The sequence below is a fragment of the Columba livia genome, chromosome 6 (assembly GCF_036013475.1).
Source record: "Columba livia isolate bColLiv1 breed racing homer chromosome 6, bColLiv1.pat.W.v2, whole genome shotgun sequence".
Taxonomy (NCBI): Eukaryota; Metazoa; Chordata; class Aves; order Columbiformes; family Columbidae; genus Columba; species Columba livia.
The window spans coordinates 36,135,719-36,163,612 of NC_088607.1; the positions used below are offsets into that span (position 1 = coordinate 36,135,719).

General features: G+C 53.0%; 3 protein-coding genes across 13 annotated transcripts; 1 reads left to right on the forward strand and 2 right to left on the reverse strand.

The window, feature by feature from the left end:
• Window positions 1-779: 779 nt before the first annotated feature.
• NUDT13 (nudix hydrolase 13) lies at window positions 780-9,620 on the forward strand. Of its 7 annotated transcripts, XM_065068103.1 has the most exons (11): window positions 780-1,280; window positions 2,554-2,659; window positions 4,251-4,390; window positions 5,120-5,227; window positions 5,576-5,682; window positions 6,517-6,642; window positions 6,725-6,836; window positions 7,425-7,579; window positions 8,132-8,234; window positions 8,327-8,453; window positions 8,574-9,620. In XM_065068103.1, the coding sequence occupies exons 2-11, from the start codon at window positions 2,577-2,579 to the stop codon at window positions 8,845-8,847; spliced, it is 1,335 nt and encodes a 444-aa protein (XP_064924175.1). In that variant the 5' UTR covers window positions 780-1,280; window positions 2,554-2,576; the 3' UTR covers window positions 8,848-9,620. The 7 variants fall into 7 exon arrangements, with proteins under 7 accessions (XP_064924175.1, XP_064924178.1, XP_064924177.1 ...); XM_065068104.1 differs by having other exon boundaries at window positions 785-1,280; window positions 8,327-8,723; XM_021291314.2 differs by lacking the exon at window positions 8,574-9,620 and having other exon boundaries at window positions 787-1,280; window positions 8,322-8,572.
• A 7,943-nt stretch (window positions 9,621-17,563) lies between these two features.
• Window positions 17,564-20,648, reverse strand: CENPA (centromere protein A). 2 transcript variants are annotated; one of them, XM_065068140.1, is made up of 4 exons: window positions 20,286-20,648; window positions 19,321-19,412; window positions 18,531-18,650; window positions 17,564-18,063 (listed from the first exon to the last, which is right to left on the reverse strand). In XM_065068140.1, the coding sequence occupies exons 1-4, from the start codon at window positions 20,362-20,364 to the stop codon at window positions 17,929-17,931; spliced, it is 426 nt and encodes a 141-aa protein (XP_064924212.1). In that variant the 5' UTR covers window positions 20,365-20,648; the 3' UTR covers window positions 17,564-17,928. The 2 variants fall into 2 exon arrangements, with proteins under 2 accessions (XP_064924212.1, XP_064924213.1); XM_065068141.1 differs by having other exon boundaries at window positions 18,531-18,608; window positions 20,286-20,640.
• A 648-nt stretch (window positions 20,649-21,296) lies between these two features.
• LOC102085215 (collagen alpha-1(XV) chain) lies at window positions 21,297-27,360 on the reverse strand. 4 transcript variants are annotated; one of them, XM_065068134.1, is made up of 12 exons: window positions 26,101-27,360; window positions 25,464-25,832; window positions 25,238-25,329; window positions 25,019-25,094; window positions 24,740-24,850; window positions 24,539-24,661; window positions 24,240-24,314; window positions 23,764-23,928; window positions 23,509-23,630; window positions 23,341-23,406; window positions 22,825-23,214; window positions 21,297-22,473 (listed from the first exon to the last, which is right to left on the reverse strand). In XM_065068134.1, exons 1-12 carry the CDS (start codon window positions 26,482-26,484, stop codon window positions 22,065-22,067), a joined length of 2,382 nt encoding a protein of 793 aa, XP_064924206.1. In that variant the 5' UTR covers window positions 26,485-27,360; the 3' UTR covers window positions 21,297-22,064. The 4 variants fall into 4 exon arrangements, with proteins under 4 accessions (XP_064924206.1, XP_064924205.1, XP_064924207.1 ...); XM_065068133.1 differs by having other exon boundaries at window positions 24,539-24,664; XM_065068135.1 differs by having other exon boundaries at window positions 22,825-22,912; window positions 23,052-23,214; window positions 24,539-24,850.
• Between the last annotated feature and the right edge of the window lie 534 nt (window positions 27,361-27,894).

A 27,894-nucleotide genomic window follows, 5' to 3' on the forward strand; every position in this document is an offset into this window, starting at 1 on the left:
CTTCCGTAGAGATTATATTTCAATCCTTTATCTTGTTAAGGGAAGATGTGTTTTCTCCATTAATCCAATTAGCCTAGTGGATTAATACGATGGGGCTTGCTCTGTTTCAGGAAGCACACAAATAGTAGTCAAGCATAATTAAACTTAAACTTGTAAGTAACACTGGTAACAAGAGTGCTATTTCCCTGCATATTTTATTTATTATTTTTACAAGCTATACTCTCAAGTTACATTATGTGAGTTCTCAATTAGCATCTCAATTCACGACCAAAAAGCAAAAGACTGCCCTGAAAACATTTACTTTCATATGTTTATAAAATTCTCTTTGTGCTAAACATAGGCAGGTAAGTCCCAGCCCAGAATAATGTTTTCAATTCTTGAGAGGAGTCTGCTTGTTCATTTATAAAGGCGTGAAAAATATACGTCCTCATTCTGACATCTGTCGTGGCACAGCATGTTTTCTGATCAGAGCTATTCACTTACAAACTCAGCTGCGGGTTCGGGTGCTTGAACACCAAGCAGTTCGGTGCTTTAGATATATACGGATCTTGGTGTGATTGCTTGTTTGAGGACACGTGGTCCTTAACTTTAAACAATGCTGTTACTAATACAAAAAAAAAAAAACAGAGAAGCTTGGGGAAAGAGAGAAAGGAGGGAGAGAGGGAGGGTGAAGGGAGGGTGAAGGGAGGGAGGGAGGGAGAGAGAAGGAAGGAGGGAGAAGGAGGAAGAGGGAAGGAGGGAGGGAGAGAGAGAGAAGGAGGGAGGGAGGGAGGGAGAGAGACTAACAGGAACAAACTTCTCTGCTAAGAACAGCTCAAATGACTGCAGTAGCATTGTTCTTGTAATATCTTGGCCAAATGCAGCATGTGTGTCTCTGATAGAATGAAGCAGGTGGGGGGAAAAAAAGAAAAAGAAAAAGAAGAAGAAAAAGAAAAAGAAAAAAGAAAAAGAAAAAGAAAAAGAAAAAGAAAAAGAAAAAGAAAAAGAAAAAGAAAAAGAAAAAGAAAAAGAAAAAGAAAAAAGTTAGTTTAGTTTTATGCAGCCACACAAACTCCAGGAGTTAATAAGAATCCGGAGCGGACACCCGGCCGCCCGGCTTTGCCAAGGGTTTGCGAGCCGCTGGTGCGGAACTACATTTCCCAGCGCTCCCAGCGGGGGAAGAACGACTGGGAACCAGTGAAACAGCTGTCCCGGCGGTTGCTGCAGGAGCTGGGGTCACAGGGGGTGCTCTGGTGGCTGCCCCCGCTGCTGGAGACAGCTCTCCGTCTGCACAGAGCAAAGTAAGTGGGGAAAACACGCGGGGAACGGCAAACCGAGATCCCCCTCGCGCCAGCGGGACAACCCGGGTGGCATTCGCAGGCGAGACCGGGGTGTTCGGGCTGGCCTCCGAGGTCAAGTTTTTAACTGTCTCCGTCTCAATGATTCTGACCGAAATCCCGCAGCACAGCTCCTAGGAAGGAAGGGGTTAAACGCCTGTGTACATTGCATTTAATCTATTCAATGGCATTCAAGCTATTCCTCCTGTGGGTCATTCCCGAGCAAAGTGCAGGGCTGTGTGTAAACTCCTCGCTGTGCTGGAGGTTTTCACATCCTGGGTGGTAGGAGACGGAGAAGTCAGGGACGCGTAAAATTGTCCCATCGCAGAGTTGTTTTCAGACGCGGAGGTCTGTGATGGTTGCTGATGCTGTCCCCATCCCCATGAAGATCACTCTCGGTTGGGATGATGGGAAAGAGAGGGCAGAAGCCACAAGAGCCATCACTGACCTTCACCAAAAGTCAGGACTTACAGACTCTCCCTTGGCGCTGCTTAGGTGGTCTGTACGTCGAAGCAAAGGTAATTTCCTTCTTACAGGGCTTCGAGTTCTGTGGCTGAAAGGTGAAATATTAAAAATAATCGTTAAGGATTACAAACTGTAGTTTGTTTTTGTTTCAGATGAATGCTAGAGATGTCTGTTTTCTCCAGCTATTTTTTGACATCCTAAAGCTGAGCTCAAACTGCAATCTGTGACTTAAAATGTGGTCGGATCCTTTGGCACAAAAAACCATTCACAGCTGGAGATGATGCAATTCGGCTGTAACTCTTGTCCACCTCCAGGAATTCTCTTCCCCAGCTGATATTTTGTCTTTCCTTCCCTTCTGGCATCGATGCCTTTCCCACAGACCCGCTGCAATGGGATGCTCGGGTGGATCGAGCCCATTACAGCTGCGTAGGAAACAACAGAAGAGCAGCCACCTTCGCTGCTCCTCTCCCCAGGGATACAGGAGTTTAGGTCAGGAACATTTAACCAGGTCTTTAGCAATTTCTGCAAGGCCTGTGTCTTATAGCACAGACAGAAACAAACAGAAACAAACTGAGGTATATATAAATAGTCTCAAAAATAGCCTGAAACTGGGTTTAATGTGCGGCTAGAGGCTAAAACCAAAGCGATGACTTTAGAAAGCAGATGGCAGCATTCTGCAGGGAGATTTTTGGTAGCAGTGGGTTATTGCACCTTTTAAATCAAACTTAACTTTGTAGGGCTGCTGCATTATATTCCACACTTCTCTTTTTAGGCAGAGACAGCTACCTGTTGGTCATGGCTGCGATTTATCAAGCAGTGCACAGAAGAGCTTCCTCTCTCTTCTGCAGGTTACACTCTACCTATGTTAGAAAAATGAGGTGAGTTCTCATCTGGTTCTTGTATACGGTGAGAAGACTGGATTTTGGCACTCCCATGTCCACTCTCACAAGCATCTCTGCCTAAATCCAACCCAGGGGTCAATCTTTTAACAGTTCAGCAATAATATAGTAATGCTATGGGAGCTCTGTAAATGATAACAATCAAAACCTCTCTGCTTCCTTCACCGCTGATAAGAACAGGTTCTCTCAGGCTGAAGCTCTGTTAACGAATGCCTATTATTGCTGTCCTGGCTAGAGATCTCTTAAAATACACACAGCAGACTTGAAGCGATGCTGCTAGAATGTACCCTGAAGCAACACACCCAGCCCAAGGGGAAGCGTATTCAACACCTGAAGTGCTTGGTAGCCTTGCCAAACAGGACTTGGAGCCATCCAGATTTGGGGGGATAGAAGAGAAGATCAAGGTTTCCTGCACATAAGTGATCAGGGCTACAAAACAGACACCACGTTGGAAGGGAGTGTCGAGCAGCTGGAAGGAGGGATCTGGATAGACTGGAAAAATGTGCTGATTCCAATGGGATGAAGTTCAGTAAGGCCAAGTGCCGGGTGCTGCACTTTGGCCACAACAACCCCCTGCAGCGCTCCAGGCTGGGCACAGAGTGGCTGCAGAGCAGTCAGGTAGAAAGGGACCTGGGGGACTAACGGACAGGAAGCTCAACAGGAGCCAACAGTGTGCCCAGGTGGCCAAGAAGGCCAATGGTATCCTGTCCTGTACCAAACCAGCGTGGTCAGCAGGACAAGGGCAGTGATCCTTCCCCTGTGCTCTGCATTGGGGAGGCCACACCTGCAGTATTGTGTTCAGTTCTGGGCCCCTCAGCTCAGGAAAGAGATTGAAGTGCTGGAGCGGGTCCAGAGAAGAGCAACAAGACTGGGGAAGGGACTTGAGCACAAGCCCTATGGGGAGAGGCTGAGGGAGCTGGGCTTGTTTAGTCTGGAGAAGAGGAGGCTTAGAGGTGAGCTCAGCACTCTCTAGAACTACCTGAAGGGCAGTTCTAGCCAGGTGGGGATTGGTCTCTTCTCCCAGGCAGTCAGCAATAGGACAAGGGGCCATGGGCTTCAACTCTGCCAGGGGAAATTGAGGCTGGATGTTAGAAAGCAATTCTTTGCAGAGAGAGTGGTCAGGCATTGGAATGGCTGCCCAGGGAGGTGCTGGACTCACCAGCCCTGGAGGTTTTTCAGCTGAGCTTGGACATGGCACTTAGTGCCATGATCTAGTCAATGGACTGGAGTTGGACCAAGGGTTGGACTTGGTGATCTCTGAGGTCTTTTCCAACCCAGTCCACTCTGTGATTCTCTTGGTGTAAAAGACTGGGTTGCCTGGTTGTCCAAGATTCGAGGCTACTTGTGTCGTTGTAAGAACTGCAATATTTTCTGCCACACAGCACCTTTGCTAGAGGCTACAGCTCACCAATTCGGCTGTCAAAAACCCTAGACGCATATGAAATCCCTAAAATCTGTATTGTCCTTTCAGCCCCCCCTGCTGTGTGCAAAATAAATGCACCCAAATAAACGTAACACAGGTCATCTCAACATGATCTTGGACTCTTCCTGATTTCTTTTCTCACTGCAGATACTTAAATGAGCTAAAGGAAGATGACAGCCTTTGCAGACAAGCCCAGACCTCAGGGACTTTCTACCTCTTTCACAATCTCTTCCCCTTTCTGCAGAAAGTTGGGAACAAATATTTGGTGCCACAGCTTAGTGCAGCAGGTAAGTAGGTGTCCAGAAACAAACACCTCCTGCATCACACAGCTGAAATGATAGAGTCATTTGCAATACGCAGCCCCTTACATGGAGGCTGAAAAATCTATCAAGTTGTGCAGGAATATCCTGCTATTTGCACCATGCTATTTGTTAATGACCAAAGACTATTTAGATTTAAAACCTTGGCATGTGGACACAAGCTTATGCTCTTCACGCACATACAGTATCAACATTTTAGTGCTAGAGTTAGGTTACGGTTGGACTCGATGATCCTGAGGGTCTCTTCCAACCAAAATTATTCTGTGGTTCTATGACATATACCTGATCTGTTTTGAGATGATCAGTTTTAAACATTGGAGGCCATGCCTTTTGAGGAGAAGGGGCTAACAGGAAAACAAGCGAGGTCTAACTGACAAAGGTTATTTGGCGTAACGGAGGATGTTCCCTTGAAGAGGAAGGTGTTGGCTGGTGCAGGACAGAAGCAGAATGGGCAGCTGCTCCTCAAGCATGACAGGAATTGCATCTTTAGCTTGACAAGGTCTAAACTTCCAACAGCTAGCAGGAAAGCCAGACTTGTGGTCTCCATCTGGGTAGGACCACTTGTCTGGTCCCCCATAAGCACCCTGCCTCAAGCCAAGATTGAACATGCCTTGAAGATCCAGAGACATATTGTGGTTGTATGAACTTGCTTTCGTCACAGCTTTCCTTCATTTTCCCTTTTCCCCTGTTGTTTAGAGATGAAAACGATCCTGGAGAAATTCAAAGAAACCGAGCAGTGGATAGAGAAGTCGGTGCTGATCGGCTGTTCAGACGAGCACGTACCACACTTCGCCGTGGATTTAGGTTAGGATGACTCCTCATCCATCGCGTTTGATGCACAGAGATGAAGATGCTGCCTAAGCAGCATCCCCCATCCTCGTGGGGTGAATATTTATCACCAAAGAGGACTCGGTTGAGCCTCTGTAGGAGCTGCTGTGAGCGCGGTGGGTCAGAGCCCCATAACCGCTCCGCTGTTCCCATGTGTGAATAAAGGTGGTCTCTCGGCAGGTCGCTTGACTTTTGGGAATGTTACCACCAATGTGATGTCACTTCCACGGGAACTTCCAGAAATTGTATACTAGAACAATGAAGGGCATAAAGTTGGGATAATAACTGCAATTTATGAGATCAAAGACTTTTTCTTTGGAACAGGAGCCTTGGAGAAATCAGTTATTGAGTCTGAACTCAAGGGAGCGTTCACAGACTTACAAAAGGCTCTCTTCATAGTGGATGAGAAGGATTCTTCTGTGCTGGCTTCGGTATTGTACAGAATTTCTAACCATTTCTAACATCAACCCTTCTCCTGCTCTCCCCTATTGTTTTATGATTGAGTACGTATTGTGGAAGTACCTACCGTACACTGTCAGTGACCTAGGCACAAACACATTACAAATTACAGTGCTTTTCCCAAATTTACAATCCCCAAAGCAAGCTGCAATAGAAAAACAGGCAAGTGGCTTCAGAATGACCACAGTAACTAGCCATTTAGCATCAACCCTGCTCTATGTCCAGGGAGAAAAATCCTGACCTTATCAGCAGTCACAGCAGCCCCAGTTTGTCCTCACCTTAACAACACTAGTTTACTGTAATCTAGGCAAACTGAATTTCACAAATGAACGTATAGATCCTCTCTCAGAGCTGCTCTTTTAAAACCCCTCGCTGGTAAGCTGTTACTCTGCAGATGCTCTATATGTTTGGAAGCCCTAAGAAAATACCTGTGTGTGAAAAACAGCTGTTCTCACCCATACGTTTCTTTTCCTGCTCTGTAACATTTGTGGTGCTCGGGCTATTTTTCAATAAGGTTTTCAGGGTTGGAGGCTCCTTAGAATAGTTCAGTTCCCATTACTACTCCCATTATATCCCAATAAAGAACAACTCTTCCCTACCTCCCTCGAAGCAAGAAGCATGAAATATTGATTGGAGAATCTGCCTTTTTTCTGATGTACTGCTGGGGCTCCCAAACATAATCAGAATTTATCCACATGACTGCATGCTGGGGAGAAGACAGCAAAGTATTATTCATGGGGAGTGCTCCGAATCATCTCTTTGCCCCAGGTATAAACCAGATTTGTGTTTCTTTTGGTGTTTTGCAGGCCCAGTCCCTTCTCCGGTGGCACGACTCCCACCAGTACTGTAGCAAATCTGGGCAGCCCACTCAGAAAAACGTAGCCGGCAGCAAGCGTGTCTGCCACGCCAGCGGAATAACTTACTATCCACAGGTGAGCACCCGAGGTTAAGCAACAATTTGCACGTGCTTGTTCGGTCTGAACTTGTTGCTTTGCTCTTTGATGCGTTCGCCAGACATCTCCCGTGGTGATCACCCTGGTGTCCGATGGCAGCCGGTGCCTCCTCTCGCGACAGCCCTCATTTCCCCCGGGGATGTTCAGCGCTCTGTCAGGATTCTGCGATGTGGGTAAGGTGGTCTGTGATCCAGCGCGGTGGCCTTGGACACACAGGGTGTGGGGACATCAATGTGTTCACAGAGAAGGATGGATGCATAGGTGCCATCAGAGGAGAACATACTGGATATGAACAGCGTTGCCATTCTGATAATTGAAAATAGCTGTATGTGTCTGAGAATAATGGGAATTATGGGTACATATCAGTTGCTCTAGTTGCTGGTGGTAAATACAAGTGTAAGTCTCCTCAAGTTAAAATCGCAGATGCTTTTTCATTCTAGTGTCTAGTGCAGTCTGGCTCAGAGTTAAAACCACAGACCTCTTGTTACAGGAGGGAAAATGGCTTAAAAAGGGAAATTACGAAGAAAGGCAGCGTTGTTTTGTCCACCAGCTGTATATAGACAAACCCCAAAATGTCTCTGATGCCTCTCTGGAAGGGAGGTGAGCATCAATGAGTTTAATTGAGCATCCTGCTGACAGATGTGCCCAGGTCAGCACAGCCAGAGCTCCTGCACCTCAGAAATTAGCGTGCCTACATTTTCGTCACCACAGTTTGCTGCCCCGAGGCCAGGCTGTCCTTACCTAACCTGGGTCGCTTCCAGGTGAAAACGTGGAGGAGACAGTGCGGCGAGAGGTGGCCGAGGAGGTGGGTCTGGAGGTGGAGTCGCTCCGCTACTCGGCTTCTCAGCACTGGCCCTTTCCCAGCAGCTGCTTGATGATCGCGTGTCACGCCTTGGTGAGGGCACAGCAGACCGAGGTGAGCAGGTCTGGGTCCCCCCGGGGTGTTTCACTGCTTGCCTTACGTAGCAAAATGTCTTTGAGCCCATGGACTTTAGAGAGCACCAGATCCACTCTACGTGCGTTTTCCATCAGCTACAAGTGAAGACCAAACTTATGTCTTCTGCTGCAACATGCCAGGCTTTGCACAAGTCACTGTATATACATGAGTTCAGAACCTAAAGCCTCCATATTTCTTCCTCTGAACTTTGCATAGGAGGTGCTCTCTAGTATTAATATCATATTTGCCAGAGAATGTGCAAATTCTGCCATGTTAATTACTGGTACTTTGCAGGCCAGTTCCATGATGGAATAGTGGGGCCCAATTTCTGGCTTCCTGAAAGAAAACCAAGACAAAGTGCTGGTGGATAGTCATGTCCTTCCCTGTGTTGGCATCAGCACTTAATTCAGGTGTAGAGAAAGCACTCCAGGCATTCTGGCATAGGATCTTGTGGGTACAAGAACAAGTAAGGTACCACTGCCCATGTTTAAGTCCAATTTAAGGAACCGGTACTCTCTGAATTCTTTCCAGATCAGTATGAACAGCCAGGAACTTGAGGCAGCGCGTTGGTTTGGCCTGGAGGAAGTCGTGGAGGGTCTCAAGAGAGAGCCCAGATCTTCAAAGCAAGACAACGGTAGTTATTTACCCTGGTTCCCTCCCAAACAGGCCATTGCTCACCAGCTGATTTGTGAGTGGGTTGAGCAGCAAACTTCCCCGCCAGCTTAGGCGTAACTTCAAGTCTGCAGTTCTACCAGAACTACAAGAGCTCGAAACAAAAGCCTCCAAAGTTACTGAAGGCAAAGTCTGTGTTACAGCGAGGACAGCACCAGACCGCCATCAGTCTTATACTCAGGTACATAGACCTACAAAGCCATTTCTAACACGATCATCCTCAGACAACTCCATGTACAGTGATCACCTCTGAGATCCCATCACTTGCAGTAAATATACAATAAAATTCTTCGTCCCAAAGCACCGAGCTTCTTGTGACCAGCTGCTGCTGTTGCCCAGCAAGCAACAGAACAAGAGCCCCTGGCACCCATGCTGCACTTTCCTACCTTTTATCCGTCGTGCGTGGATATCCAACACAATTTTTGCAGGAAAAAATAAAGGGACAGTGGCACCTTTCAGTGTTTATGTGGATCTGGAAGAAACATCCAAAAAACCAGAAGAAAACCCCAAACAGTGCCCGTATGCTCTCCTCTTCTTCTGCTTCCCTCCCCATCCCATCTTCCAGTTTCATATAAATCATCCTATTTTTTATTTGCAAATATAAGTGGGCTCCTGCTTTGTCAAATAGCTGAGCAACTAGAAATATCTCTAGAGGCACCATTTTCCCCACCAGTAAGACAGTGTTACTTCCACCCTAAGGAAGAGAGAACAGAGCTATCTGCTGGTGGCAAGTGGGAGAGCAAAACCTATACAATAAGCATGTTAGAAGAACCCAGATGATGCAAAGGTGAGAGGAACTGCTGCAAGGAAGAATTGTACCTCCAACAGAGAAAAAGCCTGAAAGGCACAACACCTCTCACCCTGTACCAAAGTCTGTGGCTTGCCTGGGGTGCTGGTCCCGTTTCACTGATGAAATGGCATCACCTCTCTGGAGGGACAACAAAGAGACAGGGCAAGGAAAGCTCAGTAAAAGAGATGGAAGGACATTTGATCTGCCGCTCGTTCTGGCTGACAGTCCTTTCTGCCCACTTGGTCAGAGTTCAGATGCCAAAATTGCAACGCCGTCAGCACACATATTCAACGGGGAAACACGAATGTATCACTGACTGCCACCAGTAGGATTCATTTTGGGTGAAAAACCTTCTAAGCAATGGTAAAAATCTGGAGTCATGACAGCTGAGCAGGGAGCAAAAAGGAAACTTTCTCACACTGCTGAGACGTGCTTTATTTTTCTCAGGTTAATTTTACTTCAGGAGGCTGGGAGGGGATTCTTTCAGGCCATGGCGGGATGTACAAATACTTCTCCCACCCTCGCTAGCTCTCAGTCAATAAAACCCACGTGCCAGCACGTCTTTCATGTTTGTGAACTCTGTCGGTCACACTGGTGGGAACGTACTCCGGTACAGCCCAGGGCATTGCTTCCTCCCCTAGAGCCCAGCCAGGCACCCGACGGAACTCCACCGCAACGCTCCTGCACCCCGTTTCCTTTGGAACGGGTCTCTTCATAGCTGTTCCTCTTGCTTTCTCTCCCATCCCACCACTTTAATCCTCCAGCATTTCTCTCTTCCTCTCTCACTTCATTTTCAGCCTCACTCCTTTTTTCCCCTTCTCTGCAGCAGAAGATATCGAAGAGTTAGATACCCACCAGCAAGATATTCCTTCCTACTTCACCTTAACGCCTCCCCAACTCACCCTTGTGCCGTTCATTAATGAGCTTGCTTCCAGTGTACTTCTTAATATCCACACATGTTCTGTTCTGACAGTGGCAGGAAAAGGACTAAAAGCAGCACAAGGCAGCACCTGCGAGCGAGGGGAAGGGCTGTGTGACTTCGGCTGCCCCCTTGCTCAATGCTGGTGGGACAGACGCTGCCCAGGCTGGAGCTCCACAGACTTCAGGGCAGTTGCAGTCTGCCTGATAATATGAATATACCAGGCTTTTGCAGGTTTCATCATTCACCCGCTGTTTTCTACAAGAAAATTAGAGGAAAAGCAGAGCTATGTTCTCATTTGTTTGCTTCTGTGATTCACTTCTTAAAACAGTTCTAAACATCTACATGTTCCTTTTAATTATCAGTAAGTCTTTTCAACCTCCACAAATCCTTTTTTTGGTAGAGCAGGAACAAGACAATATTCTCACCACATGTTTTCAAGACGCTTAAATTTTAAACTGTTTTATAAAATCCTTAATCGATTCTCTTTTGACTTAGGTGTGAAACAATCATAGTGGCCTCTGTTCCTGATGTTAACAAAGCAGGAATGATTATAAGCAATACATAACTACAAACAGGACAGAAAAACAAGGCAAGAGACACGCTGTTCTCACTTGTGTTTGCCTCAGAAATCTGGCTGAAGCCTGAATAATCCTCCCTGCATTCGAGACAGAACATGCCCCATAAAGGTGGGTGACCTGGAAAAGAAACAGGCAATTCCTAATAGACACTTCTTCAACAAAACAAGATATCAGGCAGGCTAAAGGGATGCAGCAACGTAATTCTCTCAAAACGCGGCTGTTCAGTGGATCCTCTTTGGGGATGTTTGGCTGGGATCAATCACTGAGACAGACTGCGAGGGCCTGGGACTTGCAGCAAGACCCACTCGTGGCATTACAACCCAGTTGCGTACACGAGTTACCAATCAGCAGGACATATGGGCAGCTATAAAATAACAGCATTCACCTGATTAATATAAAATACCTTTTCAGAGAGCAATGCAGGCCGGTTCAGAGCAGCATTCCACCTACCTACGAAAAGCAGCGAGGCATTAAATATATATATATATATATATATATATATGTATATGTTTATCTCCAACAGGTGCCAGCAGAGACTTAGAATAACCAAAGCACATGACAGAACTTGTCTATGTCTGAGGGAGCTCGGCTAAATCTTACCTGGAAATGGTGTGGATTGAGAATTCGCTCACCACGTGCTCTCCCAACACATGGGGCTGCAGAAAGTCTGACTTCAGCATTACAGGTCAAGGAGGTGGCTTTTACAGCGATTAATTACTTCACCTTAAAACACGCTCTGAAACACAGCAGATACATCCTGAATCTGACACTTGGCCTGAAGGGACGTGAGTGCTTAATGGAAAACCTTGAAAACATGACCAGGTTAAAGTAATTTTGCAGGTAGTCATTATTCAGGTAACCACAAGCAGTCTAACTGTGGCAAGGGACAGGTTGTCACAACAACTTGTAATTACACAAACAATTCCTGTGCTTCAGTTCGAAGCGCTGCCAAAACGAATTCGGCAGCCCCAGCCTTGAAAACTTGTGCACTTTTCAACTTAACAACAGAAGGCAAGCAGCTGTGTAAGGGAAAAGATATTGCCAGTTGTCACTCATGGAACAACACATATGCCTGGGAACGACCAAGTGCCACCAAAATTACTTCTGTTAAAGGAAAAATGGAAATGGTGTGACTAAGACCCATCGGTGGTATTTTGTAGACAAAAATCAGATGTACTCAGTGACATCCAGAATCATAATTACAGGGAGAAACTGGGGTGGATTAGAAGGGGGGTGGTCAGTAGGTCAGAGAGGTTCTCCTGCCCCTCTGCTCTGCCCTGGGGAGACCACACCTGGAATATTGTGTCCAGTTGTGGCCCCTCAGTTCCAGCAGGACAGGGAACTGCTGGAGAGAGTCCAGCGCAGCCACCAAGATGCTGAAGGGAGTGGAGCATCTCCCGTGTGAGGAAAGGCTGAGGGAGCTGGGGCTCTGGAGCTGGACAAGAGGAGACTGAGGGGGGACTCATTCCTGGGGATCAATATGGAAAGGGGGAGTGTCAGGAGGATGGAGCCAGGCTCTTCTCGGTGACAACCAGTGGTAGGACAAGGGGCAATGGGTTCAAACTGGAACACAAAAGGTTCCACTTAAATTTGAGAAGAAACTTGTTCCTGGTGAGGGTGGCAGAGCCTGGCCCAGGCTGCCCAGGGGGGTTGTGGAGTCTCCTTCTGTGCAGACATTCCAACCCGCCTGGACACCTTCCTGTGTAACCTCATCTGGGTGTTCCTGCTCCATGGGGGGATTGCACTGGGTGAGTTTTCCAGGTCCCTTCAACCCCTGACATTCTTGGATTGTGTGAAACTGAAGCTGGTGTCAGATGTCACCAACATTAGAAAGATCACAGGAGAAACAAAACCTCCCCAGCTGCTTCACAGCAATATTGGAGAGCAATATTGGAACAGCAAATGCTGATAGAATATCCTTCTCCACTGGTCCCTGCACTCAACTATATGTCGCATCTTTTTATAGAGTGTTCTCCACAAAGCTTCATGTCTTCAGAAAATGCAGCTACGGAGAGAAATGGCAGAAGTCAGGAGGCCAGGAAGAGAATGTTCAAGTGGATTTGGAGTGAGTGGGGGAAAAGAGTGTGCAATGAAGTCGTTCTGATGGCAAGAATTGCAAAGAAAGCCCTATTTCTGTCAGCTGAAATACTGCAAAGGGGCCCAGAAGATTTACTAGTATATTAATAGAAAAAGAATAAAGATGAGGTTTGGGGTAGAGACAGAGGCAAATTCACTCATCACTGTCATTAATAGAAGTTTAATAAACTCAACAAGATCTTTTACAGAATGGGAAGCTGAACAATTACAGGTAGTAAGGCAGGGTGCAAAATAAATGTGTGTTGGACTGGGATGAGAGCAGCTATGCAGCTTCACCTATGAAATATCATTGACTGGTTTAACAGGAACACAGCAAAAATGAATAGATATCGCACAAAATTCAGCAACTGTAATCCATCTGAACACCACAAACGTGTGAAGTTTTCATTAGTGAAAGAAAATATGGTTACAACGGGGACAATCTGAGGTAACAACCTGAGGAAATGGGATAGTTAGATATGGCTGCTGCTGGTATGCCTAGATTAAACCAGATTATATTCCAACACTGTAATTGTACAGCCTTATAGATGCAGGTAACATTAATAACCCTCACCAATTAAAATAAATGAACTGGTCTGAACTAGTTTAGATTAACATCACTGTAGTTATTGGTTATCATTATAATTTGATGGGGAAAAAAGAGTGAAGTCCTTACTGGAAATACCTCATTTTCTGCCTCCTGCCTGCAACAGTGATCAAGTCACCTGTGTGTATATATATATATATATATTTTTCTGAATAAACTGAGTGTTACCTTCACATTATCTTTGCTCTTCATTTCCTATCCTTGTACGCTTGTAAAGTCATGAATATCCACCCAGGAGCACTGACTCCCTTCAGTACAGGCTCTATTCCAAACAGCAATCACGCTTCACACTGGAGTAAGACGGCATCTGATATTCTTTGTTAATCACTTCTTAGCTACAGTTTCACACCAGATAAACTGTATCACGACCACAACAGCAATTCTCAGTTATTTGCCATGAAAGCAAGTTTTGCTGTTAGTTATCCACTATTGGCACCTGTAATTTGGAACAGGTGTCGAGGGTTTAGATTGCGGGGTGACAATAAAACCCTGGCAGATGTATTGTTAACCCCCTCTCCCCACTTCCCACTCAGGACAGGTGATCGGGAGGGAAAGAAGGACAGAGAGAAGGAGTTGGAAAAGTTAAAAATGTTTTACTAATGCTACTAATAAAATAGAGAAAATAATACAAAATATACAAAACCAATCCTGAAAGTCCCAGCAGCTGCAGAGCCGGCACCCGAAGTCCTGGACTGGACTCTGCAGCCAACCGGAGCTGGATTCAGTCTGTCACTGGCCTCAGTTCACAGGGACGACTAGCAAGGTCCTCTCCTAATGTCGGCCATAAGGAAAAGGGACGAGATCCTTGTGATCTCCCACTTTTATATGCAGTATTCACGTGAATGGGATGTTGTACACAGTTGGTCAGTTTCTTGGTCACCTGTTTCTTGTTGCCCCTCTGGCGAGATGTCCATCCATGCTTATCAATAACCTCGTATTCTATTGCTACGTTCACCAAAACATGGATCTGGTTCTCCAGAAGAATGCAGCTGATATGAAGCTTTAGCTGACAGGCACATTCACTACAAGAGAAACTTGGTTTTAACAAAACCAGGACAACATGGTACCTTCTCCATCCTCAGGAGGGGGGAATCAGGTTCCTCAGCTGGTGGCTGAGGACACAACTACATCAGTGTTTTAGGCTTTGCACCTCTGACTTCATATTCTTGAGCAATTAGCTTTTTCAATAGCTCTGTATTTTTCTGCTTGAGCCGAAAACCCCAGCAGCCCTCCATGGGGAATAAGCAAAGTTGGAAAAAGAAATACATTTCCATCTTAGACCTGCCAGAACAGATGCTCTCGCGTTCCATTCTGAAGATGTAAATGGCAAGCGAGAGGGCAGCTGTTGCTGCAGCTTTTGCAGCATCCCAAGGTGGTACCAAGGGCTGGTCCTGACTCTTGCAGCTATTAAAAACAAACCCAGTTTCACACAGGAGTTAAATAAATAGCTGCAGTGGGAGCTACTGCAATTTAACACGTGCCTTGGAGGCCACTGTGACTCCTATAGAAAGGAAAGGCAGGTGATCCTTCATAGTGACACTTAAACAGCAAGGATGCTGAAAACAGTTTAGTTGCAGAAAAAACCCATAAACATAAAACAAAGGCCTTTATTCTTTGGCTCCTCGCTATCCCATCAAGCTCATCAGTGGAAAGAGTGGCAACGGCCAAACTGCCCAGGTGTTCAGAATGAGTTTTACCAAGTTAAAGATCTCTGCCGTCCCCTGGGATTAATTCTGATCTCATACATGAAAGATCTGTTGTTTGTTTTCTGCACCAACACCTACACCATTGAGAACTGGGGCTGCAGGGGTCAAGCCACAAACAAGAAAACCACATTTCTGGGAAGGGATGAACGCGGCTGCGGGCCTGAAAATCTGCTTTAAAGTTGCTCCTTGCCTGCTGTTTGAACGTGGTCTGATGGATTTGCAGCACAGTGAGATTGGTGACTGCTGCTATATTAAGGTTTTTCATTACACCTTGAGATTTTCAGATTCTTACAAGCTTGGCTTTTCTGGTTTACACACACAAAGATACAATGAGATACATTAAATGGTTTGGACACTCTCCATTGTTCTTCTGGATCAATATTCACTGTAGAATGTTGCTATCCCTTCTATAACATGAAATATTATATAAAATACCTTTGGAAGAAAAGAAAACCCTGCCTTATGAACTCACACAACATACAGCAAAGCCATTGGAAAAAAGCCCACAAGGTTCCATCCTCATTGAAGTCAGAAACTCCAGAAAAACAGCACAAAGGACCTAAAGGGGAAAAAACAAACAGAACAACCCCGAAGAAAACACCTGGTGCATTTGGTAGTATGGGTACGATTGCAACGTGCCATAATATCAACTTATTGGAGACAGTATGTATTTATTAAGGGTTGTTTCACAAACACCACCACAGCCATGCTATCAGAACCCCTAAAGACATCTACCAACATTCAAAAAAAGTATATATATATATATATATATATATATATATATATATATATATGCTGCTAAACATAGGCCGGTCCTGAAGCTCTTACCTCAAATAGATGCTTTGGCTTTTCTAGGTGTCCAAATATATAGCTCATGCAGCTCAAAGGCTACAAACTCCTGAAAGAACAGCAGAGCACCCAGGAGCAGAATGGGCTCCCTGATGAGAGGCTGTGGCTCTTACATCCCGGGCCCCACTCACCACCCTTATCACAATCACCTGGAAAGGGGAGGAATGAAGCACCGTAAGGCATAAAGGCAGCTGGAGGAGCAGCAGTGAGTTTGCTTATCTATTTTGACTTTGCAGCATGTGAAGTGCTAAACAGAGAAGGTGATGCTTGCTGGAAATGACAACACCTGCTCCTTTACTACAACTGCATGTATGGGATCTGCGATGTCAATGGGTGGGGATTTGGTCTTTATTTGTTAAGGCATCGATAGAAGAAGATAGATGTCCTACTAAGCTGTGTAAAAAAAGTAGCTCATCAAATACAGTAACTATATTATTAAAATTGTGTACTTTAGTTCCCTATTAAAAAATCGAAATGTTATTGCATTACACTAGATTTCTAGCAAGACCGCACCTACTACCTGACTTCTACCAGAACTGCATTCTGGATAGGACTGAACGACGAAGCAGAATTAGATTCCATGAGAGTCTCTTCTCAACAATACAGCCCAAGAAAGGTTCCCATGCTTGTTCTAGACAGGTGGGTTCCACCGCTCCCTGACAGATTACAGCCATCAAAATATGCCCTGTTGCCATAAAAGCCAAAAGCTTCCTGATGGCCCCAGCCACAAAGCCAGGAGTTGATGTGCGTTATGTGGTTATTTCTGGCTGCTCCCTTTCCTCCAGCTGGTAAAATGGAGGGAAAGATGACTTGGGAATCAATATTTTTCACTTGCACCCCCAGGGCTTTATAGTCACGATTCTACTCAGGTTCTGCCTTGCAGCGTCACTCGTGGAAGAGTCGCGGTGGAGGGTGGTCCACACTCTTGACAAGTCGTGGTAACATCTCGGCTTGCCGGGGGCAGTGAACCCCTCGTGACTCCCTGCCAGGACAGCAGATGTGCCCCTCGGTGCCCCTGAGCAGCCCCCCACTATGAGCACCTGTCAGTTCTTTGTGGGGCGCCCGCTGTGTGCTGCTGCCACCATTCCTGCTGCTCTGCAGCTCCAAGAGCTTCGCGTCTGGTTTTGGTTGTGATGCCGGAGGGAGGGACCGATGCCAAGTCCAGCTTTGGTGGGACACTGGAGTCTGAGGTGCCTCGTGCTCAGGGTCTCATGGCTCCGAAATCACCAGTTTTATCCCTCTCTCCCCCCATGAACACTGTGCAGCCCATAACACTTTCCAACAGCTCAGACACCTCCTGGAATAGCTCATCAGTGCACACCTTGTGCAGGTGTTTGCCCCAAGCCCCACCCATTGAAGCCATTGAAGCCCCACCCCCTGAAGCCCCACCCCCTCAGGCCAGCTCCATTCACAAGCCCCACCCTTGCAGACAGGGACCCCCCTTCCACCAGGCCTCTATAACAGGGGGACCCATAAAGCCCCACCCCAGAAAGCCACGATTCCCATGGGAGCCCATGGGAAGCCACACCCCCGGGTGCCCCCCCATCATGCTCTGTCTCCCCCCAGTTAGCTCCAGAGCCCCCCCAAGGGCTCCCCCAGACTCCCATCACCTCCCCTGGATCCTCCAGACTCCCCAGAGGTCCCTCCCAGACCCCCCCACAGTGCCATCCCCCTAGGAATCACCCCCATTATGTCCACCCATGCAGGGCCCCCAAGACTCCCCCAGTACCCTCACCCCCTCAATATTGTCAGCAGCACGTGGGGGGAGTCAACAAATATTTATTGGGGGGACACAGGGCTGGGAGGGTTCCACACTGGGGTGTTTCCCATTGTGGGGGTTCCATTATGGGGATCAACATCCTGGAGTGGGGTCTGCTGGAGGAGGTCCCAGGGTGGGGATCCTGGTGGGGAGTTGCCATTGACATGATGGTCTGGGGGGAGTCCCCAAGGGGACCCCCATAGTGATGGATCTCAGGGTGGGTCCAGGGCGGGCAATTCTCAGAAATGGGGTCCCTGAGTGGAGTCTCCCCATTGTGAGAGGTTTCCCATTAAGGTGGGGGGATCCCCAATAGAATGGGAGTCCTGAGAGGGTGGGGGGATTCCGATGCAGGGGGTCTCAGGGGTTCTCTCATAAGCCGCCCCCCTCCAGCCCCCGCAGGCGCCGGGCCAGCTGCAAGTCCTTGGGGAAGAGGGTGACGCGGCGGGCGTGCAGCGTGCACAGGTAGGCGTCCTCCAGCAGCCGCACCATGAAGGCCTCCGCCGCCTGCACCCCGACACGTTGGGAGGGACCCCGAAACCCCAGACCCCTCCTCTGGCCCCTCCCAGGGGACGGGAACCGCCCCCTCAACCAACCCGGGGGAAGAGACCCTCCCCAAACCCAGCCCAGAGGAGTTGGATGCACCCAAATGCTCAGAACCCCACAATGTCGTGACCTAAGGGAGGGGGACCCCAAAACCCCCATAACCCAAGACGCGCCCCCCCCCCCCCCCCAGCTTCCATGGGACTTTTCTGAGCCACCCTGGGACCCTCCCCAACATCCTGGGCACCCCCCAGCACCCTGGGTACACCCCCAGCGCCCCTTCCAGCACCCACAGGACACTCCAGCACCCTGGGAAACCCCAGCATCCATGGGATGTCCCCATCACCTCTAGACCCTTCCCAGCACCTACAAGACCCCCCTCAGCACATTGGGGCCCCCTTGAGCACCCATGGGACCCCGCCGGTACCCACCTCCTGCAGGGCCATCAGCGCCACGCGCTGCCACCGATAGTCAACTCCCCGGGTGAAGACCAGACAGATCTCCCGCACCTGGTGACACAGGGACGCTGGGGGTGACACCACGGGGACACCCTGGGTGTGGAAACATTCTGAGGGGGCACTATGGGGACAGCCAGGGCATGGGGACACCTGGGGGTCATGCTAGGGACATGGAGACATCCCACCCCAGGGTGAGGGACAACCCGGGGACAGACATGAGGACAGTGCCACCCTGAGGGTGGGGACACAGGGGCACCCTGGGACATGGAGGACACCACAATGGGGACACCCCAGGGGCGGTGACATGGGGACAACGTGGGTGTGGGGACAGGTGCAACAGTGCTACCATGGGCAGAGGGGACATGGTGTCCCAGGAGGCATCATCAGGGATGGGGGGCCGAGGGGGGGACACAAGGACATTGGAGTGCGACAGGGGAAACCCGGCCCTATAGGCCCCTCCCAGACCCTATAGACACAAATGGGGGGAAGGGCCCCGTGTCACTGGGCAGGGGGACAAGACACAGGACAATGTGGGGATGTGGGTCCCCTGAGGATGGGACGGGGGTCCCATGATGACGTTGGGGGTCCCTGGGGTGTCAGGGGAAGTTCGAGAAGCCACAGGGAGGGTTTGAGGGGAACCCATGGGGATGTTGGGGTCCCAGGGTGGATTTTGAGGGTCCCAGGGGGATGTGGGTTGTCCCAGGCTATTTTGGGGTCCCTGGTATTTGGGGGTCCTGGGGTATTTTGGGGCATCCCCCCTCACCAGGCGGGAGAAGGGCCCGGCGCGCAGCAGCAGGCGGGTGCTGCTCTGGTACTTGCGGATCTCCTGCAGCGCCCGCTGGCCCGGCCGGCGCCCTGGGGACAAGGGGGACAGGGACAGCGGGGACAGGGATGCATCAGGGGCTGCCGGCACCTCAGGGGAAAATGGGGACAGATGGGGGACAGGAGTGGATGGGGTGCGGAATGTGGGAACATGGGGACAGATGGGAGGACATGGGGAGACATGAGAGGAACATGGGGGACAGGGCAGGCACAGGGCAACATGGGGGACAGACAGGGGACATGGGAGACAGAGGGAGACAAGGGGACAGATGTGAGGGACGTGGCAGATGGGGGGACTGGGAGGCATAGGGGACAAGGAGAGACATGGGGACACATGAGGGGAACATGGGGATGGGGAGGAGACAGCAGGACATGGGGACAGGGCAGGGAGTGATCTATAGGGCCTGGGGGGGAGGGATCCATGGGAATCTATAGGGGCCGGGTTTGGGGAAAGGGAGGGAACTGCAAGGTTTGGGGGTGGGTGGAATCTACAGGGTCCAGGGAACAACGGGAGGGACGTATAGGATCTGGAAGGATATATATGGTCCAGGAGAGGGAGAAATCTGCAGGGTCAGAGGGGTCTATAGGGCTGGGTGGGAAAGGGAGGGATCCATAGGGTCTGGGAGGGACCTATTACAGGGTTTGAGAATGTCTATAGGATGCGGGGGTGGAGTAGGTCCAGTGCGATCTATAGGACTGGAGCAAGTGGGGAATATATAGGATTGGGGGGATCTATAGGGCTAGGTGAAGGGAGAAAACTTCAGGGTGCGGGGGGGTCCATAGGGTCAGGGGGTGGGGGTAGGAAGGGACCTATAAGGTGCAGGGGGTCTATGGGGTGGGGGTCAGGGAGAGATCTATATGGTTCAGAGGGGTCCATAGGGTGGGGTGTCTCCTCCCTCCACTCACTGCGGGTCCGTGGGGTTGGTGGCGGGGGGGGCGCGGGGACGGGGCGGCGCCGGGGGGCGGTGGGCTTGGGGCGGGCCATAGCGAGGCTCCGCCCACCGCGGGGGGACCCAGGCGTCCGGGGAGTGGGGTCAGGGGGGACCCAGGCGTCCTGGGCGCTGGAGGAGACCCAGGAGCCCGGGGGGGTTCAGGGGGGACCCGTGTGCCCCCCAGGACCCCCTACGTCACCCTCCACTGCTCCCCGTCCCTGACGTCACCGCCCCGTGACGTCACGCCCGGGACCCCCCAAATTGCCGCCGCCGCGCGAATTCAAACCTGCCGCCGTGCCGGGCTTGTCTTACGTCACTTCCGTCATCGCCGGACCAATAGGCAACCGCCTGCCCGGTCGCTCTGCGCACCCGGAGGTCGCGTCTCGATGGTGCGGGGGCGGGGCGGGGCGGGGCAAGTCCCGGAGCCAGGCGTCCGGGACCCAGACGTTCCGGCGCTGAGCTCAGCTTTTAGTGATTAGGGCTCGGCCCCAGTGGCTCCCACTCTGATCCCAGTTGCGCCAGCATGATCTCAGTCACTCCCAGCTACCCCCAGCATGGCCCCAGTTCCTCCCAGTGTGATCCCAGTTCCTCCAGCATGACTCCAGTTGCCCACAACGTGCTTCCAGTCACTCCCAGTTGCCCCCAACATGATCCCAGTCACACGTAGCTATGCCCAGTGCAGTCCCAAGTACTCCCAGTACCACCCAGTATTATCCCAGTTGCTCTCAGTGGCCCCCGACATGGTTCCAGTCACTCCCAGTTCCTCCCATTTACCCTCACACCACCTCTTCTTCACTCCTCTTGTCCCCATGAGCATCGCCCCTACAACCCTCAGCTCCCATCCCTAAGCCATGATCCACTCTGGTGATGTGGACACGAAATACCCCTCCTTCTGGACAGCCGATGGGTAAGAAACCAACCTCTTCCCCACTCTGTCACCCACCTCCTGGGTGACCCCAGGCTCAGCTCTGCTGCTTTTGCATCACTTTCTTCCTTGCACGCAGCAGTCCTCGGAGCAAAGACTGTGTACGTGCACACCGAGCAGAGCCCAGACCATAGCACTGGGTTTGTCGTCACTTCAGTAGGACACGAGTCTGGGTTCTTCCCACAGAAAGGAACGCGGCTCTTGGCACACATGGCGCTACAAGCCCACGGCAAGGAGGCGCTGGAAAAGTAGTCAAGGAGAAGGAGCTGTGTGGAGCCTGCACTGGAGCTGCCCCTGCTTTGCTCGGGAGCTGCGTTTGTGCTTAGATCCTTGCCTTTGGTCCTTGCCTTGCACAGAAGCCAGTGCCCAGCCGTGGACCGGGCTGATTCTCCCCGTGCCTTGCTGACTTGACTTTCTGGCTTCACCTCCGACCTGCCGCATCACTGCAGCCCAGCGTGGGCACCAGGGGACGCAGCCATGAACCTCTCTGCTTTTGATTGTGTCCCACGGGGCTGCATCCCACCAATGGCACCAAGTGAGCAGCATCCTCCTGCTGCACCCCTGGCTCCCGCACAGCCCCTTTGGGGCCACCAGCACACCTGGCAGGGGTCAAACAGCGCTGGGCAGGCCAGGGGGGCCAGGGGGAGCGCGGCAGCACAGGGCGGCGCAGACCTGGGCAGGGGGTGGCACGGGGGCTGTGCTCAGCTCCTCCGGCGACAGTGGCCGCAGGACGAGGGACGCTGCCGGCACCTCCTGGTGCCTGAGGGGAAGATCCTGACCGGGGCCCCCACACTCAGACCACGCTGGCGCTTGGCTGCCCATCACTGTTTATTGGTGCTGCCCGGCAGTGCTTCCTCTTTTGCTCAGTGCCGGGTGCGGGGAGGCTTCAGCCGGGGACCCCCAGTCTTCTCTGGCTCTGGGGGTGCCGATGCTTCCCTCTGGGGCCGGAGGGGCGGGAGCAGCCGGGGACCCCCAGTCTTCTCTGGCTCTGGGGGTGCCGATGCTTCCCTCTGGGGCCGGAGGGGCGGGAGCAGCCGGGGACCCCCAGTCCTGCCTGGCTTTCGGGGTGCCAATGCGTCCTGTGGGGGCTGGAGCGGTTGGAGCAGCCGGGGACCCCGAGTCCTGCCCGGCTCTCGGGGTGCCGATGCATCCTGTGGGGGCTGGAGAGCCGGCAAGAGCCCCGGTGCCCGGGAGACGAGGGATGAGGCCGACTTGTGCTCCGAGGAGGCGGTGGTGCCTGGGGGCGAGGAGCAGGGTCAGAGACATCCACAAACAGGGTCCTGGTCCCCACTCTGCAGCACACAGGCTGGTTTCCCACTCTGCCCAGGACCATCGTCCCACACCCCCTTCCCGACTCCAGCTCCAGCACAGGGATCTGGTGTCCCAGCCACCACTGCCTGGTGGCCGGGTTGTCCCCCTGCCTTGGGGACAGCTGGGGCTTGTCCCTCGGGAAGCCTGGCAGGAGAGACCAGAAGGAGCTGGGCTGGGGAAAGCCAGGGGGAAAACCTGGCATACCGCAGGTGTCCTGCCTGCCCCGCTGTCCCCTTCAGGCCCCCCAGGTCCCCTCCCAAAGAGCACCCCGACGCACCTTCTTTGCCCTCCAGCACAGGCAGCTGTCCATCCTGCCGGTCCCTGGAGCTGCGTCTGTCCTTGTCCAACAGCTCCGTCATCTTGTGCTGGGAAAGAGAGAGCGGGCTGGCTGAAACACGGGGCCCCATTCGGCATCCCCAACAACCCTCCCACAGACAGCTCTCCCTGGGGAAACTGAGGCACAGATCCCCATTCCAGCCTCAGACACCGCCACTGTAACCCTACCTGTGTCACCCTGAGCTTGCTGTGGAGCCGAGCGAAGGACTGGAGTGGCCGCGGGGTGCTGGGTGGGTGCGGCTGCAGGCAGTGCTGCAGCGGGGGGGTGACGGTGTGCTGGTCCCCGCAGCTCGGCGGCACAGGCGGGTGCTGGCACTCATCTGTCTGCTCCCTGGGAGATGGGACACGGGGGTGCTCAGTGCCCGGCACCGCATGGTCACCCCGTGGCAGGGAGGGGGCCGGGGCTGCAGCGCAGCACCCACCTCCCAGCGTCCCCCCAGGGGCAGGGGCTACTCACGGGCCAGGCACCAGCATGCTGAGGGGCTGGTCGCAGGACAAGCTCTGGAAATGGGCCAGCAGCTGCCTGGAGGAGGGAGAAAAGGGCTGGGCCAGCTCCTGGGGGGCACGCAGCCCTGCCTGCACGCAGCGGTGTCCCCAAAGCCACCGCTGTCCCTATGGCACTCACTTCTTGATCCCAGCCGCCTCACCAGCCGCTGCTTGCGACACCTTCTCCTCCAGCTGCTCCTGGAGGCTGTTCCATTGCTCCTCCAGCTGCTGCCGGAACGGCCCCAGCTCCAGGCGGTCCAGCTGTGGACGGGAGCGCACCAGGATGGGACGTCACGGTCCCCGGGGGCACGGCCGGCTGGGGACCCTCGGAGGGATGCTGCCTTAGGCTGACAAGCCCCCAAGGTGTGCACAGTGGGGACGTGCCAGCCCTCACCTTGGAGTCCATCTCTTCCCTGAGCTGTCGCTGGACCTGGTGCCAGCCCTGCTCCTGGCCTGCCACCCGGCTCGTCAACTCCTCCATCTTCTCTTTCAGCTGCTCCACGCTTGCCTCAAACTGGCTCTGGCTGACTTTGCCGGCCAGGGAGGTTTTGTCAGCTTTCTAGCAACAGAGAAAGGCAGGAGAGCGCTGGGGGAGGGATGGAGGGACGCTGGGCTGGGCCAGCTCCCATCGGGAGGAGAGGCAGAAGTGGCTACATGGCCCCGCTCACCCCATCACTCCCGTGGGCTTGGTCCCACCAGCCAAAGGGACCCAAGCAGGGAGACAGAAGGACCTGGCGAGGGACCCACAGCGGCTCTGCAAGCCCTCCCTCCCCCTGACCGGTTCTGCCACCAAGCACCCGAGGGACAAGGGGCATTTGTCACCCTGCCCAGGACACCCTTGTGTGGCGCCAGCTCCCCTCCATGCCGTACCGCATCGATTCCCAGCAGCAGCTCCTCCTTGTCCGCTTTCTCCATCTCCAGCCTCTCCACCCACCGCGACAGAGCCTTCCAGTGCAGAAAGCACCCGTGATGCCACGGCACGGTGGCAGCTGCCACCCAGCCAGCCCAGCACCCCCCGCCTCCCCACCTTCCCCCAAAACCTCCCGGAAAGGCATTTGAAACCATTGCAGGGCTGCGAGCGGCTTGGCAGGGGGACAAATCCCTGCTGGTCACCAGCCTGGGCTCTGCCTGGATGATGCTCTGAGCCCGCGGGGGTTTCAGCCGCCCACCTCGATGGATTTCTGCTCCTGGCCACGGTGATCCAGGAGGCCCTTGAGGACAATCCTGAGCTTGTCACAGTCCCCTTGCACCTGTGCAACGCAGGCCTGGAGGTGGTTCAACAGCTGCCCATCCTGCTGCAGGGAGGAATATGTCACGGTGGTGCTGTGCAAAGTGGGGCTGGCTGCCCCGTGGCCACAGACCCGGCTTACTTGGCTGGTGACGACGTGCTGGACCAGCTGGGCCAGCTGCACCCTGGTGTCCAAGATGCCCCCTGCCAGCTCCTGCCCTGCGCTCTCCACTATGGCTCTCAGCTCGTCCACCTGCAGGAAGGGGAGCAGGAGTCACCTCTGAGCAGGGTGGATGCAGCCAACAAGCCCAGGTGCCCTGCAGGCTCAACGGCCCCATCCAGCCAGGAGACGTGTCCAGGACCCCACCAGGACCACCCCAGCGAGCCGGAAGGTGCTCAGAGTGCTCCCCCTGGACCTCACCTGCTCCTGCAGCTGCTGGGTCCTCTTGGTCACCAACTGTTCCAGTGTGGCCTGGATCATCTCCTGCCGTGCAGACCTGGCCAGCAAGACGGGGCACAGGCAGGTTCAGCCTCCAGGGGCCGCTCGGGGGGTGTCCCTCACTCCCCCACACCAGGATGCTCCAGCCCCCTGGGCTCCTTGCAGCCCTGCAGGCTGGGAAACCCTCTCCCGGCATTTTACCCCAGCTGCAGGGGGATCTGGTGGCTGCTGCCCGCTTTCCCGTCGGCTCCAGCCAGCCCCAGCTTTCCAAAGGCCTCCTCCAGCTGCCTGACCTGGGAACGGCGGTGGGGGCAGAGTCAGGGCACGGCCCCTGTGTCGTCCCAGCACAGGGGCCCTTTGGCTGCCCCTCCCTGCCCAAATCCTCCCACCATCCCCACAGCCCCCTCGGGGACTGCTGCCAGCTCACCTCCTGCTTCACGTGCTGGAGCTCGTAGTCCATACCCTGCAGGGAGGACATCCAGCCGTGCAGGGAGGACACCTGGGTCTGGATGTCGGCCAGGATGTGGGCCAAGCTCTGCTGGCCTATAGGGAACGGGCCAAGGGGACATGTTGTCGGTGAGGTGGTCCCTGCCGACTTCTCAGGGGGCGCTGGTGTGCTCTGCGCCCCTTCTTGCATCCACAGGGCAGCAGGCTGTGTCCCTGGAGTCCCCTTGCTGGTCCTGGGCACAGGCTCTGTCCCTGGTCCCTTCGGCCCCAGGGCTGAGCTTGCCCCACGCTGCTGGTCCATGTCCAACTGGGGGGGCTTGGCAGGGGCAGACTGGCCCCCAGTGCTCTCCTGGGAAGAGAAGGCGAAGAGGAGCAGGTTTACGGGCAGCCGTGCAGTGGTGAGGACAGACCCCAGGGCCCCTGCCATGTCCCCCAGCCCTGTTCCCAAAGCCCGGCCTCAAGCTCAGCACGAGAGCCCAAAGGCAAAGGGATCCTGGGGTCAGCCCGGCCACATAGCCAGGGGGACGGGAACCCTGGCATCACCGCCCAGCACCGCCATCCCCGCCCAGCACCGCCATCCCCTGGCCCATGCCCCAGGGACTGACAAGAGCCTCTACCTTGGAGATGCTGCTCTTGTTGGCTGCGATCTTCATCTGCCCCACGTCGTTGGCCAAGGAGGTGACCTGGGAGCTGCTGGTGGTCCCCTGCAGCAGCTCCTTCCCGGGCAGGTGCTCCTCCGGCTCCCGGGGCTGCTGCCCTGTGCCCTGGGCCCTGTCCTCCTCCTTCTCCAGGCCAGGCTGGTCCTTGGTGGCCTGGTGTCCTCCCAGGAGGGCGGTTGGTCTGTGCCCCGGCTCCAGAACAGGCAGGTCCTGCAGTCCCAGGTGTCCCAGCATGGACTGCAGCAGCCTGTGCAGCGACGGCAGGTCCACAGCCCCATCGCCAGATGTCCCGATGGCAACATCCAGCAGTTGGGACAGGGTGAGCGGGGCCATCGCTGCCATCCCGCAGAAAATACGGAGCCTGATCTGGGGGGACTGGAGCCTTTCTGCCTGGAGGGGCCTGGGAGGCTGTGAGGGATGGTCAGCCGGCAGCTTCCTCCTCCTTGCCAAAAAATTGATCCAAATGCCGAGAGTGAACAAATACCAAGGGTGATCCAACCGCAGAGAGTGATCCAACCGCCAAGAGTGATCCAGTCACCGAGAGTGAGCCAAACGCCAAGAGTGATCCAAATATCAAGAGTGAGCCAAAGCCAAGAGTGTGCCAAACGCCAAGAGAGATCCAACCGCCAAGAGAAATCCAAACGCCGAGAGTAAACCAACCGAAAAAAGTGATCCAACCGCAGAAAACGAGCCAACCGCAAAAAGCGATCCAGCCACCAGTGAAACAACCACCGGAGTGATCACACGGGTGGGTGATGGGTGACAGGACAATGTGCTGTCCCTGTTGCTCAGCAACGCCCCACCCTGGAGCCAGCGGGCACCGCCCCGGGTCCCTGCAGCTGGCACTTGGCTGAAGGGATCCACAGGGATGGAGATGCCGAGAGGTTCCCGGCTGCCTTTCACCCCTAAGATGTGCCTGGTGCCGTCTCGTATGTGGCAGCAGGGGACATTTTTTTAACGATTTTATTCCTGAGGTATCCAAATGCATGACAGAGCTCAGCGTCTCCCCAGCCTCAGACGCGGGAATGGTGGAAGGCGGCTGCGGACAGCAGCAACACACGGACTTCTAGCAAAGAGCCGCGTAAGCAGGGAAAAGAAGCGCAGATGGGCACGTACTTCCACTCAACCCCGGGAAGTATTCAAACGCCGGGAAGGGCTTTGAACCCGCCTGATCCGTCAGACAAGTGCTCAATAAATAATCAACAAGAACTCCTTTTCCCTTATAAACCTGAGTCCAAGTGTCACACAGTCAGAGCACCCCCAGGTCTCTCCTTCGGCCGGGCACCCGAAGACAATGTCCAAGGAAGGATGAGCGTGGACAAGCAAGGCCCAGAACAGATGCCTTGCTCTTCTAAGAGCTACGAGATACCTGTTTTCAGGCATTAAAAACAAAGCGCTTAGATCTGATGTGCGTGTGGATTTTTTTTTCCAAGGCCCTGAATGCAAGGAGGGAGCAGAGAGATGAGGAGATGGGGACAAGGTGCACTGAGGCAAGAAGCTGAGCCTCTTTGGAGGGATCCTCAGCCTTAACTCCAGTCACTGCAGAGCTGCCAGCTCAGCAGCTCTAGAGCTACGTCCAGGGACCGGTGGAGCTTTCTAGAAAGCCCTGGGGACTGGCAGGAAAAGCTGAAAGAGCCCTCAAGTGGCCCAGGGCCACCTGGCTTCCAAAAGAGCACAGCAGCTGTGCAGTGGGACAGCAAGAGCAAGGGCTGGATCTCCGGGCAGAACACAAGAGATCAGGCTGGGTGCTGA